Here is a 20,924-nt window from a genome sequence, read left to right as displayed (position 1 = left end):
TGTTCTATTGTTTTTGACTTAGCTGTTTTATTTCCCATGGTCATGAGAAGTATCAGAGGATCTTGTGAGCAGTATGTTGCCTGCAAGCCACTGGCTAGCATCCACAGAGGCTGTGAGACCACCAAGAGAATTAAATACTACAACTGAATACTAGACGTTTCCACTAAGAGTGCCTCCCTCTGTGCACGCACATAATATTCAGTAGAACTGAAACCATGGGTGTTGTAGAATTCACACTGTCATGGTGCTAAGTGGGAAATACGTAAAGACTCAGTAAGTCAAAATCTGAACCTCTGTAAAAATGACTGCATATTGTAACCGAACACAGCACAGTTCCCATCTACCGGGAGTATCAGCGCAGCTCCTGATGAATTTTGACACGATCCTTCATGCTGATGTTAACTATGAGGTAAGTAACCATCATCTAAGTCAGCTGTAATTTTTGTATTGCTTTCCAGCGTGTGTACAGCAGCCTGGTTTGGCCATCATAAATATGCAGCTGCTCCAGTACTGGAGAAGACAGATGACGGGCATCTGCAGTACTGCAGGTGAGGTGTGATGCTCTCAGAGTGGGACACCTCGTGGGATACCAGACACGGCGCTGCCAGAGTGTCTTGTAGCAGACGGCTTTTTCACCAGAAAACAGTGATTCATCGAAGCAGAAAGCTTTTGTTGGAATGTATGATGTGCAGCACAACTTTTTTGTCAGAAAGGATTTCTCAGATTCAGGAGAAATGAGCTGGCTGGCACCAGAGAGACCCAAAGAGAGAGAGGTGTGCATGCCTCACCCTCGCCTACCTGATTTGGGCAGCCAAACTTTGGGCAGCTATCGGCTTCTCAGGCAGTGTGTGAGGGGAATTATTATTATCGGCCTCTCGGGCAGTGTGTCTGGCTGCGGGAACAGAGAACAACCGGACCGGTGTGACTGCTCATGCCGACGATCCCTCTACACCAGCGCGTACTTTTGGGCTTGAACTGTTTGTAAAGCGACATGAACTGCGCCATGGTAAAATCTAGCACTGGGATGCTGGGTGTGGATTAACACAACTATGCCTTGAAGGTGAGGGATGCGTAATGCGGTTACTTGAGGTGCAGCAGAGCAGCACAAGGCACTTTGCCATTCTGAGGCTTCATACAGAAAAACCGCTGAGCTAAAAGCCAGGGCCCTCATCGCCACGAGGAGATTTGCCAGCCACGCCAAGCGAACGGCGTTTCCAGGACATGCCGACAAAACTTCGGCTCGCCCGTTTCTCCTGCGCACACAGGCACGTTTCGGGGGGATCGTTTTTGGGCGGGGGTGTTATTTACAGCCCGTTTTCCAGGGCCACCACCCCACCCGTCGTGTGTTTCACCCGGTACCGCACGATCGCTGCCGACCCTCCCTCAGGCGGCGGAGGCGGGACGGCTGAGGGGGCCGCGGGCAGGCCGGCACCCCCCGCCCCGCTCCGCCCCGGGCACCGCTCACCTCACGGCAGGGCCTGCCCCGAGCGGGGGGCGCCCTGCCGGGCGGGCAGGGCGGCGGCAGCGCCCATGGAGCCCCGCTGACAGGGACCCCGGCCCGGGCCGGCCCCGAGGCGGAGGCGGTGGCGTTGGGGCGGGCATCTCCCCGCCCTCTCCCCTCCCCTCCCTCCTCCCGCCGCGCCGCGCCGCTGCCCCCTCCTCCCGGGCCGCGGTCGGGGATATCCCTGGCCCCTCCCCGGCGGGCCGGCGGCGGCCCAATGGAGGCGGAGATGCTGTGCGGGCTGCGGGCGGGCTGGGGGCGCCGCCGAGCCGCGGAGGCCGCCGCCGCCGCCGGCCCGGGGACGCGCACACTCGGCGGGGAGCCGGAGGCAGAGGCGGGCGCAGGCGGCGGCGCCGGGGCCGGGACTCTGGCAGGCGGCGGCTGGGATGAGCCGGGGGGGCGGCTGTGGGGGCAGATAGCGTCCCGCGGGGAGGCGGCCGAGTGGGGCTCGGAGCGGCGGCGGGGTCCGCCCGGCAGCGCCATGGCGGCTCAGTGCGACCCGCTGAGCGGGTACCTGCAGCAGCCGCTCTCCGACCCGGGCTCCAACAGCGAGCGCAGCACCGACTCGCCCGTGCCCGGCTCCGAGGAGGACTCGGCCGGCCCGCCGCGGCCCCTGCACAGCCCCGAGTGGGGCGAGGAGCGATTCCGGGTGGACAGGAAGAAACTGGAGGCCATGCTCCAAGGTGAGGGCGGGGAGAGGCGGCGGCGGTGGTCCCCGGGGGGCGCGGGGCGGTGGCGGCCTGCGAGGGGAGGGGGCCGCGTCCCCGGCCCGGCCCGCCATGCCCTGCCTTCCCCTTCCCGGCCGGGCCGGGGATCCTCCTGTCAGCCCCTCCGGCGCCGCAGAGGGGCGGCCGCTGGCCGGCCGGGCGCTGCACGCGGCCCTGGGGCGGCGGGAGCCCTGCGGGCCGGTCCCGGGCTCCCGGGCGCCGTCGTGGCCTCCCCGGACAGCGCTGCTGGGGTGGGGGGTGGAGGCTCCATGACTCCCCCTGGAGCGGAGCCGAGCGTCGCGGCCCCTGTCGCGGCCTCGCCAGCGGCGGGTGGCGGGGGCGCCCCCGGGTCGTCAGATGTCGCTGGGGAGCGGGCCGGCCCCGGCGTCGCGGGTGGCGTCGGTGCCCGGCCCCGCCGGGGCTCGTCCCTCAGCGGCGGCCGGCGCGCTGAGAGGCTGCAGCTTTGAAGGTCGAGGTCTCTCAGAAATCCCTCGTTAAAAACATAATAACCCCGCTCTGGCAGGGTGGTTCTGGCTCTCGGCTTTCGAGGAACAGCCGAGGCCGCCCCGTAGCGGGCAGGGAACCTCTGAAGCCGGGCGTCCCGGCCGGAGGAGCGGGGACGGCGCCCGGAGAGCTGACAGCAGCAGCCGCTGCCTTAGGACTTGCTCTGCCTTTAGCTCCGCTTTTTTTTTTTTTTTTTTCTTTTTCCTTGAGACTACATATTTTGTCGCAGTATGTTTTGAATTATCTAGCTCTCAGTGGAAGTTACATAGGCAGTTTTTGACAAAATAGTGCAAGAGTAGCAATTGCTGGTTTCGTCGCTAAAGAGCAGATGAGTAGATTTAAACCAGCTGAGGATGTTGCTGAGTGGGGTGATTCCCCAGGGGTGTTCCCTGCTGTCTGCTCGAAAGAGCTCATGAGAACGGCGGTGAGTTTCAGGTCTTACATTGTCAGATGTTAGGGTGTGTTTGGATCAACAAGGAAAGATGATGATGGTTTTGAGAAGCTGCTCTTTCCTCTGGGACTACTGTTTTGTAAACATTTAATGTTACACTTAACATGGTAACTCAAGTATTTACATACATTTTCAAAACAAATAAACCCCTGACAAATATTTCACTATTGTTCATGTGGCGTGTCACATGGAAGGCATTTCATTCACTTACTGGAAACCGTAGGTACTGGCTCCCTGACCATCCCCTGCCAGAGCACCTGCCTCCCCCAGCGATGGGAGGCTGCTGGAGTTAGCAGAGGAACAGAAGCGGGCGAGTTGGGTTGGCCACTGAAGAGCTGTGGTTTGACTTGGTGACTACAATGATTGGAATTTTTTTAATTGAGATTCTCTCTCCTGGGGGTGAGTTAATCTTTAATCAGTTAATACTTTAGTGCTAGTAGAAAAATCCCATTATGTAATGCAGTAAAGAGGAAGGAATTCAGAGAAACAGAAGTCTCCTGATCAGCAACAAGTATTTATAAAGATGTGCTCATCAGAAGTGTCTTAAAACCAAAAACACATGGGTACTGCAAAGAAAAAAGTATTTCTGTGTATGAAGTGGTAGGAAAAAGGGTCAAAAGTTACAAAGTGCTGTAAGAAGATTGAAGGTTGCCTTAACATTTTCCTCTAGTAGCAAAATAAATTTCCATTATCTCATCCCACACACAGTCCTTCCTTCTACTGCCTGAAGTAGTAGGCATGTGAGGGTAAACAAAGCTCCTGAGCAGAATCCAGATACTTATAGGTTATGTCATCCAGTAGTAGCCAGTGTCAAAATGTGAGATTTTTTTGTTTGCTCCTTTTTTAAAATTTCTTTTCTTATCCTCGTAAGAGTGTCGTAAAAAGTGTATGGTTGATAGAGTACAGTGAGTGAGTGCAAACAGAACGCTGCCTGCTTTTTGGTGAGAGGTTGCTGTATGTTCAGTCTAGAATACATATGCTTCAGGTGATGGTTTGAGGAGTTTTTGCATCAGATAGTTATCCTTTTTTTTGGTGAAGAAAAGCACGTGTTGGAATCTATAATAAGTGATTTAGTGTGAAAACCTAAACTTTCTGGCTTATTGGTAATGAAAAACTGCTTATTAGGAAACATGAGGCAAACATAATAGTTCTTTCTGTCAGAAAACTGTGAACTGTTTGTTAAACAGTATTGCTTTCATTCAGTTTCCTTTCCGTACCTTACAAGTTTTTATCTCATCTCTTGACTTCCTACAAGATAAGTTTTACTTATCCTTTTCTTGTAGGAGAATCTCAAGCATGGAGTAGCTCTGCCAGGGTGTCACAAAGATCTGCCTTCACGATGCTCTGTAACTGGTACTCAGAAATTCAGAGTCAATTATACTGCTGATTACAAGCCAAAGCTGATTTTATTTTTTAACCTCCCCACCCTCTTTTTATGTGGCCATCTTTTGGGAGTGGAAATTTTGACTCTCCCTAGTAGGAAAGGAACAATGGAAAAGAAGCAGTGTGCTATCTCCAGAAGCTGACTCTTGTTAGACAATTGATAGGGTTGTGTTTCCTATGGTTTCTAATACCAGATGCTTCACTGGAAGGTCTTAAAATATGCAGAAATTGCATCACAGAAGGGAAACATCTCTGTAGTCTAAGTGATGATGACCAGATTTCTGATTTCCAAAAGTTATCCCATTTTTTGCCCCCCCCCCCTTTTTTTTTTCTTTAATTCAAGCTGGTGTAAATACAGCTTCTTGTTCATTTTAGATGCTTAAAGGCTCTTCTTTTGCTTTTACCAGCTGCTAGAGAGCATGTTTACACTTGGAAAGTTACTTTTTAAATGATTTAAAAACCTATGATTTCTTCTAGTGTTCACCATAGCTTTCTTATATTATGGGAAACTGAGAATATGTCATCTTTAGTTCAGTTGTCTTTAAAGCCAAGTTTGAAACAGCATCTGTTGAAGAAACCTGTCAGGAAATGTTCTCATTCTTGCTTGAGGATCCCTTATTTTTTTGCTAGTCAACATCTGTTGTTTACTGTACTAATAATGAAATGTAAAAAAAAACAATCAGGAGTAAAAGAATACAAAGATGATCAGTGTTCAGCTTTGTGCTTCTGTTACGTTCTGTGATTGCGTTGCTAAATATGTAAAATTCATGGCGTTTCTGCCATGGTTGTTTTCATCTTTCCCGCACTTGATATTTTTTGGATAGTTTCTTGAGGGACAATGCTGATTTCAGCAAGACTCACCTGGGTATAGCAGACAGTATAGCTCGGGGGGACTGGGGTACCTTACTGTCAGATACAGAGTCCACGACTGTAGCTCTCTTTCAAAAAAGAGTTGATGTGGCTAGTTCGCTATCAGTTGTATCTGAAGCGGAAACCAAATCTAAACTAAGGTGTCAGAAAATCTTGGTAGATTTGAGGGTGCTTCTGGTACTTTTTTTCCACTTAGAAATAATTATTTTAGTATTTTTGATCTTTTGAGGTTTAGTTCTGAATAGACTTAAGGTAAGTATGTTAAACGAAAGGTAGAGGGAGCTTCTCCAAGAGCTTTGCTTTTTCTGTTTGGAATATCAGAAAATGCAAAAGCTGTGGTAAAAGCCTTGAACACAAGGATAATTTTTTTTCTTGTTGTGTCCAGCTACTTTGTACAACTGTTTTGTTACTTGCTCATAGCTGACTGGAATAATGTTCCATAAACAAATCTCAGTCTTTACAGTGGGCTGTAAGCTATCTTATGTTGCATGTCTTCATCAGTTTGTTGGTGAACAGATCTCTTTAGAATAAACTCTTCTTTTGCCAGGAAGCAAATCTGAGTAAAACAGATCAGCTGTTCTTTTCAGCAGTGACAGAAGATGGTATTTCATACTAGTCCTATTAATTATAGCTGCTCTTCACTAAATTCTGGTGAATGCTCAGGTGACTTAATACTGTGGGATGATTTACTTAGTGCATGTTTGAGTGCCTGTCACCATAGCAGCTGAGTATTATTGCAAAAATGCAAAACACTAAACTTAGATTATATTTTTTGGACAGATTTTCTGACAGCTAATGTCACAGCAATCAATAGACTTAGACAAGTTGGCCATGAACCTTAAAAAACCAAAACAAACCAACTAAACAAAAAAAAAGCAATACCTTTTACTCTTGTATGGTTTGTCTTATCTTGGCTACAAAGTGTTATGCCAGTCTTGCATTTCAAATAATCTTCTTTTCTACATCGTGTTCTTTAACAGACATTGGGGGTTTTGATGGGATGTATGTACAGCAGCTGCTTAAACAGTTTGTGACTTTATAATGCACTGTCACACAACAGGACTTGGGTAAAAAACCAAATCCATGCTGTCCACTAATAAGAGTCTAACTCTAGCAGTGGTGTGCATGCCATATTATATGTGGCTCTTTCTTTGAAAAAACAACAGTTTGCCTGTTGGAATTCTGTTTTTCTCTGTTCTGTTTTGTTTTTTTATGCATCATCTTTCAGTTTGAGGACTCTTTGGGGTAATTTTAATTATGAGATCTGAAACTTTATGGGTGGGGGTTTGTTTTTTTTTTTTTCCCTCTTATGAGATAATTCAGCATTTACTTGACTATTGATAAACAAACAGATGAAGAAAAGCACAGACCTCCATGCTCAGGAAACTCTTCAGAGTACTCAGCACCACAAGCATCCTGCTTTCTGTTGAACTCATCTTACCGAGCAGGTTGTGTTGATACTGAGTGGGAATCTTGGAAAATAGCAGTGGCCTGTGCTGATTTAGTACTGACTCATTAGTGCCTTCATATGTTAACTGGAGTAGGTCAGAATTATAGGAATCATGCCAATCTTAACTTATGTAATGTAGACTTGATTTCTAAACATAATAAAGGATCATTAAGGATAAAAGTACTGTAACTCAAATTTAGTATGATCAGTCAGTACAAGGAGCTCATTGAGTACCTTTGTGTAGCTCTCCATCCTGCCATCGCAGCGTTGGGTGAGCACTCCCCCATCCTGCTCCCTCATTTTTGGTGCTCTCTGCCTGTCATGGGGAGGTACAAAAATGCTCAACTAGTTATTTTTTGCCAAGGAACCCCTACTTTTCTTAGAGGGAAGTAACATAAATACTTAGATAACTTTTTAGCACAATTTAATCTAGGTGAAACTTAATTACTGTAAATCTACTGAAAATCAATTGTTAATTCCTTTGCCTAAAGGTCACCCTTGAGGCTGTTGCCTGATCCTAAGACTGTACTTATGCAATGCCTAGTCCTCATGCTTGGATGATAACCGATTTATTTTGTTTGCTGATCCATCAGGTAAAACTTGCTGTATTTAAACGGGTATATTTTCCCTACTTAATGCGTAACTATGTGGGAAAGTGTACTTTTAATACTTTCCTTAGACTTCTCTACTAGTTTGTTTCAAGTACGGAGAATGATAAATCGATAAGTGTGTCACGCAAAGGTTGGGGTGTGGGGAGAAAAACCACTTATATTTGAATGTACAAAGAAGATGGAGATGTTCTAGGAAACCTGGGCTGCTGCTGAGACTTTGCTCCAAACAATAGTTTTATTAGAGGCTAGACCCTGAAGACATGAATTAATAGATTTTGAGCAAGTTAGTTGCTTAATGGGCAATCGTAACTTAAATAGAATGGTCCTGACTGTGATGGTTTCTCTGTGGGGATGGCAAGCTCCGTGTTAAATTTCTGTTGGGTTTTTTATGTTTAAATGGCTAGGCAGGAATTGCTACTTCTCTTCTGGATTTTTTTTTTTTGGTGTGTGATTGTGGCAGAAATCTGTATAATAAAACTAAATGTACTGTGATCCTTCAAATAATTAGTGTACCTTGCTTGCAACTAAAGTGAAAAATACTCAGAGTGCTGTTGATTTATACTCCTGTTTAAAGTTTCCCGTGTCCCTGTTGGAGCTTTGAGAGATGTGAAGTACGTCTTTTCTTTGACCAGATTCTTACAGAAATATCTTCTCAAACTCTTTATTTTAGTAGGTTCTAAACACGGTTTCTTTTCCTAGAGGAAGAAAATTTTTTTTTTCTATTAAATTGTGAGACTTCTGTTGGTGGTTTTTATTTTTTTTTTGTTCCTTGCAATGCATCAGCATAACCTGGACAAGGACATAGTTGTGGGGGAACTGGAACTTTTCTAATAGCATTTACATTTGGTGTTTAACTTGCATGTAGCAGAAAAAAAAATTCAAGTTCTTTGTCAGGTTTTCAAATCCCTAAAGTGCTGAATAGTCTATTTCTACAAAAATAAATATATGAAATGAATTTGTGTGACTTGTAGTTTAAAAATGTTCTTGCATTCCATTGTTAACAATTGTAATAATACCACTTTCTCAAGTTTCAGTGTTTTTTAAGTAGTACAACGGACTATCATGGTTTGGCATGAACTGCTAAGTTAAGTATTGCTGGCTTGCACATTCCTGTTGGTTATATTGTAATCTTTACCTCCATTGGAAAATATGTCCTATTTTGAGTACTTATTTCAAGCTCTTGGCTTTATGCCTGTCAAACAATGAAACATGCTAGTTTTCTTTAATTTCAGACCTCTGTGTTGAAGAACTAATAGCTCTTTTAATTTTTTTACAGTAATATCCCTTACTGTGAAGACTCAGTAGTGACTTTCATGAACTTTGAGCATAAAAACTAATATGACTACATGTGAGTTAGAGTTCAGATAGCTTATTAATTGGGTGTACTTTTTGTAGCTGAAAGAATGAGTACTTGATTTAAGGATTTCTTCTTTAAGATGCTACCTGTTAATAAGTGGTAGTTTTTAAGATAATTTTGACTTAAGCAACTAAAAGCATTTCTTGAACATATCTGCAACTTTTGTTCAGTATCTATTTTTGTCTCTGGCTAGGCTTTCTTGTCTCTGGTTCAGATCAGTATGACTGTATTACATGGGGCAATGTAACTCTTCATGTTTCAGTGACTTTTATAGCTGATTTATGTAAAGATGTCTACAGTGATGTCCTCTTTACTGGAATAGGAATACATAATTTTCAAAAAAATTGTTTCCTGTTAAAGGTTCATTGATGTTGTGAGGGAGTGCTCATGAGTGATAGCAACCCTCTGCCAGGTCACTGTATGTGTGGAGCTATTGCAGTAACTGTAATTCTCATAGAAAACACAGGGCTGTATCCTTTCTGCTGTTATCTCTCTAGTTGATAGAGTCGAAGGAGTCTGGCTATTCAACAAGTTTTCTCATTTATATGTAAAAGTGTAGTTTTTGGATACTTGGGGGGAAAAACTCTTGATGTCTATGCAAGAAAAGATGGGTGTGATGGATAGGGGTTTGAAAACAAATACAGAACAGAGATAACGCTAGGTGTCTGAATGGGTAAGTCACTTGCCTAGTAGCATAACTGTGTTTATTTTTGGTGTTGCAAACCAGATTTCATGGAGAGGTTGATGGGCATGTAGCAACATTGGTCTGTCCCAGTCATTATCCTGGCTGTGTAGCTCTAGTGTAACAGAAATAGAGCATAGAAATCAGGAAGGCACGCAATAGGCATGTGCCTGCAGGACAGTTACAGAAGCTCTCGTACCTTTTCTGGGAAATCCCCATGAGTGGGTACCTCCCTGAAGTGCCTGATGCTAATACAGGCAGCATGGATATCAGACAGTGGAACTGGAGGTCTGCATGCAGTTGCAGGGCTATGATCTCGCTGAGGTTGGAGAGGTGTTGTGGGATAGCTCTTGGGACTGGAGTCCTTCAGTGACTGGACACAGGCTCTTTAGGATGGACAGGCTGGGATGTTGAGGAGGAGGTGTTGCCCTTTTATGTGAGAGAGCAGTAGGGTTGCATGGAGCTCTGCCTTGTGGCAGATGATGAGCCAGTTGAGAGTGCATAGGTCAGAATTGGGTAGACCTATCTGGGTGGTGTTGTGGGTGTCTTCTACAGGCCATCTGATTAGGAAGAAGCAGCAGTTGAGGCCTCCTTCAAACAACTGGAAAAAGCCTCCTTTTTGCAAGCCTCAGTCCCCATGGAGGACTTTAACCACCTTGCTGTCTGCTGGAGGAAGAGCACAGCAGGGCACAAGCAATGTAGAAGGCTTCTGGAGTGCATTCATGACAACTTCCAAACATAGGTGATCAAGGAGGTGACAACAGGAGGTGCTCTGCTGGACTTTGTACTTGCAAGCAAAGAAAAGCTGGTCAGGGATGTGAAGATGGAGGACGGCCATTGAGAGGGACCTCAACAAGCTGGAAAAATGGGCTAACAGGAATGTCATGAAGTTCAACAAAAGGAAGCATGAAGTTCTGCACCAGGGGAGGAATTGCCCCATATGCCATCACAGGCTTGGGCCTGACAAGCTGGAGACCAGCGTCCCAGAAAAGGACCTGGGATTCCTGATGGACAATCTGATCATGAGCAAGCCTGCAGCGTGGCGTTGTGACAAAGCAGCACAACAGCATTCTGGGATGCAAGAGAAACGGTGTTGCCAGCAGGTTGAGGGTGGTGATCCTTGCTTGCTACTCAGCCCTGGTGAGACACATCAAGAGTGCTGTGTCCAGGCCTTGGTTCCCCAGTATGACAGAGATATGAGCATACTGGAACAAGTCCAGCAAAGGGCCACAAGCTATTGAGAGACTGGAGCATCTGACATAGGAGGAGAGGCTGAGGTATCTGGGACTGTTTAGCTTTCATCTTGAGAAGAGAAGGCACAGGGAAGACCTTATTAATTTTGTGTATGTATGCCAGGAGGTATAAGCAGATGGAGCCAGACTCTTCTCAGTGGTGCCTAATGACAGGACAAGAGGAAAAATTTCATTTTATGACTTTTTTCCTCCTTTTTCTGAAAAGGAAACAATCCATAAAATCTGGAGACTTGTCAGTTTTGCAGTGTTTGGTGCTGAAGTGAGATCACTAATGTCTTTCTTTTGGAGAGTGAAGAGATTCTTAACTAAAAAGCTTAATGTTAAGTTTTACATCTTCAATTGTTAAAATACTAAATCTAATATTGGACTGTAATATTAAAGCATAATATTTATTAATGTTTTGTATTGAATAAAACTATAAATACACATTTTTAGGTAAATTCTTGATCAGATACCAATATTAAAAATGGCACTTTGCAGCCTGAACTGTACTCCAGGGTTGATTAAAATTGTGACTGAATATAGGGGTCAACTTGTCTTCCCCAGGGCAACAAGAAACATCTGCTGGGAAAAAATGGTCTGTACATCCCACCTTTAAAAGTCCTAGTAGGATTTAGATTTTTTTTTTTTAAACTTCAGATTTCTTGTGCCTGATTATTGATGCTTTTTAGGGTCATGTCAGTGAAACTTAACTTTCCACTGCTCCATCAGTATTTTATTTAGGTTGCCTTTTCGTTTTTAAGCTGTGGTTCTCTTGAACAGGTAGAAAATCACTAATACTTTAAGTTTTAGTCCTGTTCTATTTGTTTATTGTGGTTACTGCTGTGTTTTAGACACCACTTTATAATTTATGGTGGCTCCTAAATATAGGCTAAATATCTTCTTGCAAGTCAGTGTTTACCATTTTATAGTGTTTCCCAAAAAAATAGATGTGTATGATGCTGTTTCACAGGCCAGTTGCTGACCACTGGCCTCTGCCCTGGGAACTGTTGTTTCACGATGAACAGTGAAGATCAAAATGTTGGGGCAGCTGACCTCTTCCTCTTTATACCCACTTTTTATTTTTTTGACCCTTGTATCAGCTCTTGTGCCAAGGCTGTATCCTGTCTTATTTCCTTAAATATTTATATATTGACAAAAAAAAAGAAATATTTTGGATAGTCTGTGTTAGGTGTTGATATAGCCAGGGCTTTAAATAAGTGGAACTGAGAACAAGTGACAATGCCCAGCATGTTTCATGTTTCATTTGCTTGCACCAACCTGAACGATGCAGTCACGGGTTCGGTATGTGAGACGTGTGGTGACCCCGCTGTGTGGCTGGCAGCAGCATGCGTGCACATGGTAGTTGAGTACGTACCCTAGGTCTGTTGTGTGCAGGGTACCCTAGGTCTGTTGTGTGCAAGGGCTGGGCCCATCTGATGCGGGCTCGGCTGCACCCTGTGCCTGGGCAGGGTGCTGGCACCCAAGTCCCCACAGCCCCTGGGAAGATGGTGGCTGGGACAGGCGGCTGCTGCCAGAACCGGTCTTGGTGAGCACCTTCTTTTAGCTCGCTCCCCTCCACAGGAGGGGTGTGTGGGTGCTGTGTTTGGGTGCAGATTGCAGTCTTGCCAGGGGTGCTGTGGCCCTTGGGAGCATGACCAGAGGGTCCTTGGTGGGAAGGGGACCTGCAGCCTGGCTGGATGAATTGGGACACAGGTCTCCTGTGGCAATGCATTGAGCACTGCTGCTTTGCTGCCTTCAAACAGCTTTTAAAATCACCGTCAGGCAAGGATATAGCTATCTCTAGTTACCTTGCGTGTGCTTCTTAACTGTGTGAGTTTAAACTGAAGCATCAGGGCTCACTTAGAGGAACTGGATAAACTCACTGGTGGTTCAGTGGCCAAGCAGTGGGAGCTGGCTGTGGGTTGGAGTGGCTTTGCTGGTTCAAATGGTGTAATTCATGGACTTCATGCTATGGCTTACACTATGTCCTACTGAGCTTTACGTTCTTACTGGTGACATGTTAACAAGTTGTGAAAACAGGACTTCCTAATGCAGTTTAGATTGGAGCATAGTCATGTTATGTCTATCGCTTGGGTTCTGTTGTGCAAACCATAGAAAATCTTGTTGCTCAATGTACCCTCCATGGAAGTCTCTTCCTTGCACATGTGAGTGAGAACAAACAAGAGAGAACTTGTTCATTAGGTTTCTTTTCTTTCAAGGGTGAACGGTTTTTAAACAATGCTTAAAATGTATCACTTGTGATGAGAAAGACAGATAATAATAGATGTTTCATGTAAAAGACACAAGATTTCCAGTCATTCTGATTACCTCCCAAATGGCCAGCTGCCAGCAGATGCTGTGGAATAAAGCTACTATTTTTAATGCTTAGGGTTTTTTTAAAGTTGCCCAGGTTGATATCCCCTAGAACTTTAAAGATCAGATTTTGACCCATTTTATTAGAGGCTAAGGACTATTGGAGCACACTGTGGCCACTTGCACACACACAATCTGTGTCACACACACAATCTGTGATCAGCTGAAGATTTTTTTGAAGACATAGTTAGCACCTGAGAAGTGATACGCATGTATGCAGTTAAATGTTTTAGCTGTTAGGCCATCTCTAGAGAGGTAGAAATGCAACCTGATAGAAATGTTGCTGGACTAGGAGTAATATCCTTCGTTGATCTGTCTTGAGACCTTGATTAAATTGCTTTTCTTTCTCCAGTCCGATTTGACTGTTGAGCCCTTTCCCAGAGGTAGGAAGCTGGTTAGTGTGGTGCCAGCCACAGCGTGGCCTCGAATTCCCTGTTCCAGTGCAATACCAGTACTCACCTGGTGTGTAAGCGTTGTAATAAACATTGTGAAAAATACTCCTTATGTAGAAAACTTGATAAACTTGTACGGAGAAGCTTTCTCTCAAATATTAATTTAAGAAAATAGTGACTCCCCATTCCTCTTGGGGCTTTTTGCCTGTTGGGAACATGTGTAGATGCAAGTGAAGCATGAGCTGTCCATTTTGCATTTGCTAAACTTCTGTGCAGGCCAGGCCTGGGACGCTTTGCAGAATCTTGGTTCTATTTTCTGCTAAAACTGTGTGATATGAATCAGGTCTGTAAGAATTGTTTTTGAGGAAAAATAAGCAGTAATCTTTGTGCTTATATGGTTATTGCGAGGCTTGCAGTATGAAGAAGCTGAAGAATTTCTTTGTAATACTGCAGCTTTCATAGGTACTTTTTTTCCCCCCTGACCCACAGAAAGGTTTTTCTGATATTTTTTTTTTTCTGTGGGCCTGCCCAACATTTTATTTAAGAAGCTATGGGATGGTCATATTTTTAGGTCTTTCAGTCCTTTGCTAAAGCTTTTTAATTTGCAAAGACAACTTCTACTTGTAAGAGTTACAATGCCACAGGATGTTTTTGCTCTAGATGACAGAATATTACAGAGCTTTTGGAAGCAAAAAATATAAATAAAAATGAGTGCCAAGGAAAGAAAAAATGAAACTCTATTCCAGATGATTCAAGTGAAATAAGTATGTAATTTGAATATGAATATAAAGAAAAAAGATTGGGCTGTGTTATTTATCACTTACTTGATAAAAAGTATCTATAAAAGCTAGATTAATTGCCCATACTACCAATGAGATCACTAGCAGAACAAAACCAAAATGCTGTTCTGCTGCTTGTGGAATAGGTCAGATCATGGGCTTCGTCTGATTAAACTTTGTTCTTGGAAAGGAATTATGCTATGTTTCCTTGTGAGGAAAACTTGCAACATTGTTATAATGAAGTTCAGCTAAACAGTTTATAGTATAACATGTCTGAAAATGGGCATTAAGCCAAGAAAAATCTGTCCTGAAAGAAACAATCTTAATAGATAATTGGAGGTAGAAATCATTAATATTAATGATTTATCCTAGTTTAAAAAAAAAGTGCCATTTCAGTCCTTTTGAACGTAATATACATATGTGATTTTTTTCTTAATGTAATATGCACGTACACAAGCTGTCTGTTGTATGATCTACCTGTGTTATTAGTATCATGCTATATAAATTTTTAAAATTTTTAATTGTATTGATATTCTAAAGTTTCATGGTGAGGTTACCAGATATTCCAAAGTTTTAAATATATTTTCACCACGTCCTTTTTTATTTATAAAATATTTTTTAATTCTACTTACAGGTGATGATACTTTTTTCCATTTTAAGCAAAGTGTGGTTTTAGGAATCTGTATTGCCACTCTGAATTAATGGTTTAAATTAACCTTCGAATTTGCCTTTTTCCCTATTGTCAATAGCTTTGTGTGAATGGAGGGCTTTGATTATATCTATTTTTATGGGCTCTGTTCTGTTCAGACTATGCCTGCAATAAATTTATTTGAATATATAAGATCAGTAACTTCAGACTAAGCGTCTTGAGAAATGTAAAAAATGAAATCCATAATTCCAAAATAAATATTAGGTCCATTAAGTAGATGCAGTGAAGCATTTTTATGTTACGGAAAGCTTTAGCAGATTGATGTCTTCTGAAGATAGTCCCCATGACCTTTATGGTAAGATAATTGAATTGCTTGAGGGAATATAAACTGGGATTTAATGAACTGTTTGCGGCGTAATTAAACCAGAAGCTATGTTGTAAGGTAGTTCCTGTGCAGAACACTACACTGCACTACAAAAGCCATGATGAGTGAAAGGTTAATCACTTGATGAAAAAAATCTGTGTTTAAAATCATATCTGTGTGTGTAATACATATATTTAAATAACAGATATGTACATGTATTGTATGTAATTCAAATGAAGGATACATGTGCATGTTGTCCTTACTGTGACATGGAAATACTTCATTTCATCATGATCTAATTCAAAGAATACAAGACATGGTCCCACTTCTTCTGAGTGTGTAAGTGCATGGGTGAGAGGTGCTACAGAACTGTGAAATATTAAATTACGTTAAATGGCCTTTGTTATATGCAGTTAGAGCAGTTAAAATGGCATTGATTTAAAGAGTCTGGATGTGGAATACATTTTTTAAATATTACTTTATATAGTGGAAAAGAATCTTGGTACTTTTTTTTTTTTGTAAAACAAACATAAGTGCTGTTTTTCCTTAGCAAGTTTACTCCTGGAGTGTGTGTAAAATAATGGATAAGAAAGAATCTGTTTCTAATCTTTTCCATGTGCAGAAACAGTGAATAAATTTGATCAAATCTTTAGTCCTTTATAAGCAATTCCTTTTTGAAATACGAACATATCCTGCAGAATTTTCTTTTTTCCCTCTGTGTGGAAGACATTACTGTCATGAGAGTCTAGAATCCATGGATTCTCAATATGTGTGAAATTTTTTAATGCACTAAACAATTGAACATGTAAGGATGTTTTCTGGGTTGCTTAGCAGCAGTCAGGTTTTTTACTTTAAGTGACCTTCAGTGACATCTTTAGATTGTTTGGAGATTTGGCAGAAATAAAAAAGTCATTCCAGTCTTTGAAACATGAGGAATCATTTAAGCCGTGAAAAAAGTAAGGTCAGCTTATTGTAAAGTTTTGTTTATATTTAAACATGTACAAAACTTTATATTCTGTGTTCTTGGAAATGTTTGGGAGAAGTGAGTGCTAGAAGAGTATTTTGTTGGAAGTTAAGTATAGTTTTGGGTGACTTACCACCTAAAAGATGCAAACTGTGATTACAGACCAATTGTATCTGAATTAAGTTTTTTTTAAATTGGTATATATCTAGTTGGAAGTATATTTTCTGTATGTATATATAAAGCTGAGTATTGTTAGTGGTGTTTTGAGTTGAGAATATAATTCAAACCAACTAAAATGTAAAATATTAAATATATTCTTTTTTTCCTTATGGTATATTAAATGCATATTTACAAGAATCTTTTAATTGGGTGGGTCTCCTGTATCGCTGCGGAGCTGGTGTTGGCACTGCCTTCCACTCTGGCTTGAGTAGCCAGCAGAGTTTGAGACTGGTTTTAACACGTGTTAAAGGGTTATGTGCTGGCAGCTTCCTGCTGTGGCTCCCCGCTGACTTGCGATGCTTTTTGCGTCCCTCTTCCCTGCTACCTTCTTTCTACATCGCACAAGTTAAAAAAGAGTGTTCGTCCTCCAAGCGGAGTAGTGGTTTGGGTCTAGCGGGAGCGTGCTGCTGGACTGAATAAGGCGTGGGAGAAGCGAGTGGCTGAGTGAAAGGAAAGATTTACGTAGCTGCCCGTGCAGGTTAGCCAGACCAGAGTTTTAGTAGATGGGTATAAAGGCCAAGTTTTTCAGACGGATAGGAAATATTTTTAAAGTGGGAAATCTTGGGACCTGAGAGGCAAACGGAGACGTGACTAAGAGGATTATAAAAGTCCAGTAGCTTTGGACACACACAGGAAAAATCTCCCTGTACGTTGCGCGGCAGCCAGACGCGCTGTTCGGAGAGGAGCTTCTCTCGGCGCTACTGTTCAGCTTCTCTTCTGCTCTTTCTGTTCGTACTGTTTTATGAGAGGAGAGGAGGAGAAACCACTCACCAGCTCTGTTCTGCCTGCTCCCAGCAGTGTGATGAATCGAGATCGATTGGAGCTCATTCGGCACTTTTGCAGCTGGTACACAGACTCGGGGCTGTTGCCACTTCATGCAAGTGAGAGCAGGCTAAGGGCAGGCACAGGGAGCTGGGAACCCACAGGGGCCAGAACAACACTCGGCTTTCTTCCCTCCTCTCCTAACCTGCACTTTCAGAGGAAGTAGAGCTTTGGTGAACACTTATATTTTTTAGTGTGGTCTTTGGTGTAAATACTTTCCTACTTACCTACCCAGGCTTGCCTTCTTTCCATGTGATGTGTTGAGTAGGGAGATCTAGCGCATATGTCAGAAGAGAGCTACTCCAGTTGATCAGATCTGCTCTACTGGCATGGAGGCAGTGGTAAGACCGTTGGGACTAGTGCGTTTCCTCTTTGCAGTGGTAAAGCAAATTCAGATGCCTCAGTGCATATTGGCTTCCATATTAAAGATTTAAACTGGAGGACCATGATGTAGAGCCGCTGGTTGTACGTCAGTCATCATTGCTTTGCATCATTCTACTCTAAAAAGAAAAGCAACAGCCATAAAATAAATTTTGTAACCTTCTAGATAATGCTAGAGGTTTTAAGATTATAGCTTTGAGTACAGCTGAGTATTCACTTTGTAAGAATTAGTACTGTGCTGTTTTACTGATCGTCTTAATATCTTGCGAAGTATTTAAAAATAAGTTAGAGAATATATGTATTTTAAGGTAGATCAATTTTACCTTGTAGTGTGATGGTAATGGTCAGCTTACGGAAAGAGTTTCTTTTTCTGAAACAGTTTAAAGTCCTTAGTATTTAGCATTATGTTGTAATTTATCCTTTCTTAGATCATTTTAATAATCAAGGGAATAAGAACGCATTCTTAACAATGTCTAAGTAATTTTATATCCTGCAAAGGAGTTTAACAACAGCAGAAGTTAAGACATTGTAGTCTCTTCTAATTATAGAATAGAAAAATCTTTCATTATGGTCTCTTGTAATTCCTAAGTGATGCAGTCTTCTCAAACATTCTGCTCTTGGGCTGTATCTCTTTAGTTCAGGTTCAGAAATGCAGAGGCAATTTATCTTTTTAAGTAGTTCATGAGTTAAACTTTGTTAAATTTAAAGGGAGAATGTTCTAACATTTTTGAGGACAGAAGAAGAGATGAGGAGGCTTGTTTAGGAGGAAGACACCTTTTTAGGCAAGTTATTATGTAACTTTTAATTAGGGTTTTTTTTTTAACGTGCTCTAGTAAATCTAGTACTTTCTTCTGTAAATGCCCCAGATGGACCACAGGTCCAAACTAGTATATTACCAGCTTTCTTTGCTCAAATACAGACTGTTTTGCGACTTTTTGGCAGGAACTAGTTAATTACTGCAAAGTAGAGGTTGGCAGCTGACTGAACATCCACACTGAATACATTAGGGACTGGTGCTTGAGCTGTCTCCTTGATGCTGTTTCTCTAGCAATGTAAGAATAGTTTTCTTTTCTGGAGAGACCTCTCTAATCTGTGATCGAGTGGGCTCATGCAGGCACAGTTAGACCTGGTAAACATTTCACTGTGACAGCTTAGGCAACAGAAGCCAATTTGTTTTTTTTTTTCTAAAACAAAATGTTTCTTCTGACACCTGAAATTCGGTGATCACTTTTCAGCAAGTTACAGAAAATATTTGTATCAATTTCTGCAAATTGGTTTTGCCAAGGTTGTGGGTTCATTGTAGCCAAGCTGTCTCATGATTTCAGGGTAGCAACTTACAGAGCTGAAAAGTATTTTATGGTTAAAGCCAGTTGAGCTGTAACAGGAAACCCAAATCAACCAAAATCAAAATAAAAGAAAAAAAAATGCAAACAGGAAATGTTGCTTTTTTGGCACTCTTAACAATAATGACTTATGAACTCTAGAAATGGAGTAGACCATCCAAACTTTCACCTCTGTTAAGTCTAGATTTTTTTTTTATTATGAATGATTGAGATTTGCAGAGACTTTCAGAATCTTGTGAGCTTTTTTGACTTTTATTCTGTCCATTCCAATGTTATTTCCTCTGTGTCAAGACAGCTTTGGGAGGTTTGCTGTGTCTGTGGAAAAGGAATAATTTATAAACTTGCATGCTTTTCCTTGCAGAACAATCTACTAGTCTCCATACAACTTAATTAGTCCTAATTATATGCACTGCCTCATTATTTTTAGTAATGTGCCAAAAAAAGCAAACAATAGCCAAATTCTGGTTTAAAGGGACAGCTGAAATAGTTGAAGTAGCACTGGTAAAAACAGCATGAAGGAAGAAGCTTAAAACCATAAATTAAGTGATAAAGTAATTGTTTGCACAGTAGAAAACACGGTACTGTCATGTTTATCTTAAGAACAGGCAGTAGAAGAAATTATTTTTCTCATATAATGGAACTGTGTGAAGTTTGAAGATTGGAGCCGCATCTGATGTGTCGTACTTGTGCTATTGCATGCAGTTGATGGTTATGCTTTTGTAATATCTTGAGCTCAAGAATAACTAGTACTGATGGTATGTATTGTCTTTAGAATGTGGCCATATAAACTGTGTGTGTTGTTTATAATTTATTTTTGCGAGAATACCTGGCTTTCAGTATTAGGAGGTGGTATTCTGATTCTTGGGTTGCATGTCTGTGAGTATGTGGACTTAAGTTTTTTTCTTTTTAACTGTAAAAATAAACTTGATATAAAATCACTCGGAGTCTCTCCTCAATGAGAAACTAGGAAAATTCCTATGGATTAATTGCAACTCTAGGAAGACTCAGCTAAATAAAGTCAATAGTAGGAGGCTTTGCTTGATACTTATCATGTGTGGGTAGGGCTGTGTTTGGCATTTTTCTGGAGTAGGCATAATGCAGTTTTATGCTTCTTATTTTAAGTGGGCACTTCCACTTTAGGGAGGATTTTTCTGAACTTAAAATGCTCATTTTCTCTGGTGTCCATTGCATCTTCAGAGTGACAGTGGAGCTGAGCATCTGCTCCACTGCTAAAGTTCTCTCTGCGGTGACTTGTCCTTATCCTTTCTCAATGCCTTTGTGATTTAAGATTACTGAATGAGGGCTCCTTTAAGATTTCAAGAGCTAGTTCTTATGCAAATACCTCATGTCTGGAAGTGGAAGTTTCCAGTATGATACATTTGCAAGAAAGCTCTGCTAGTATAACTTTACAGTATTATTAACCTTCTTCCTCTTCAAGTGCAGTCTTCTGCAGCCTTGAGATACTGTTTACTTTGCTTAAAGACTCATGAAACATGAACTTTCCAAACATTCAACAGAGGAACTAGAGCAGCAAGTCCTCAATTGTCCCTTTCTGCTTTGTTATAAAGCTAATCCATTTCAAATGCATGAAGAATGTACTTTTTCTGTTAGCTGGCTTGCACTGCATGAAGCTATAGTTTACATTGTGGAACATCTTGAAGTCTATATTATTGTAATGGAAGAGGAATGTTAGGAATCTTTTGTGGACAATTTATTTTTTGCTGCAGAGCTTTCTGTATACTTCCTTTGGATGGTGAAGAGCAAAGACTGTGATTGCTTGTTTAATTTTTCTGTTCCTTAGTAGCAGGCATTTTCTGATGCAAGGGCTCTATGATCTATCCTCTCCTTCCTGTCTTAGGAAAAAAAATAATAAAAATTGTAGCATTG

At 42.1% G+C, this 20,924-nt stretch overlaps 1 protein-coding gene across 7 annotated transcripts in view; it reads left to right on the top strand.

Annotated features, from left to right (window-relative positions):
* The first annotated feature begins 1,718 nt into the window (after positions 1-1,718).
* BICC1 (BicC family RNA binding protein 1) overlaps positions 1,719-20,924 on the top strand; it is a 121,816-nt gene continuing 102,610 nt past the window's right edge. For all 7 annotated transcript variants that reach the window (XR_015706653.1, XR_015706652.1, XR_015706650.1 and 4 more), the window contains exon 1: positions 1,719-2,184. Coding sequence is in view for 2 of the 7 variants with exons in the window: in XM_087766668.1 (XP_087622794.1) it covers positions 1,719-2,184 (466 nt within the window). In the remaining 5 variants the exon portion in view is untranslated. The remainder of the gene's footprint in view (positions 2,185-20,924) is intronic.

The sequence above is a fragment of the Nipponia nippon genome, unplaced genomic scaffold (assembly GCF_047370975.1).
Source record: "Nipponia nippon isolate SJK-2023a ecotype South Korea unplaced genomic scaffold, ASM4737097v1 scaffold_3, whole genome shotgun sequence".
NCBI lineage: Eukaryota > Metazoa > Chordata > Aves > Pelecaniformes > Threskiornithidae > Nipponia > Nipponia nippon.
This window is presented reverse-complemented; position numbering and strand designations above follow the sequence as displayed.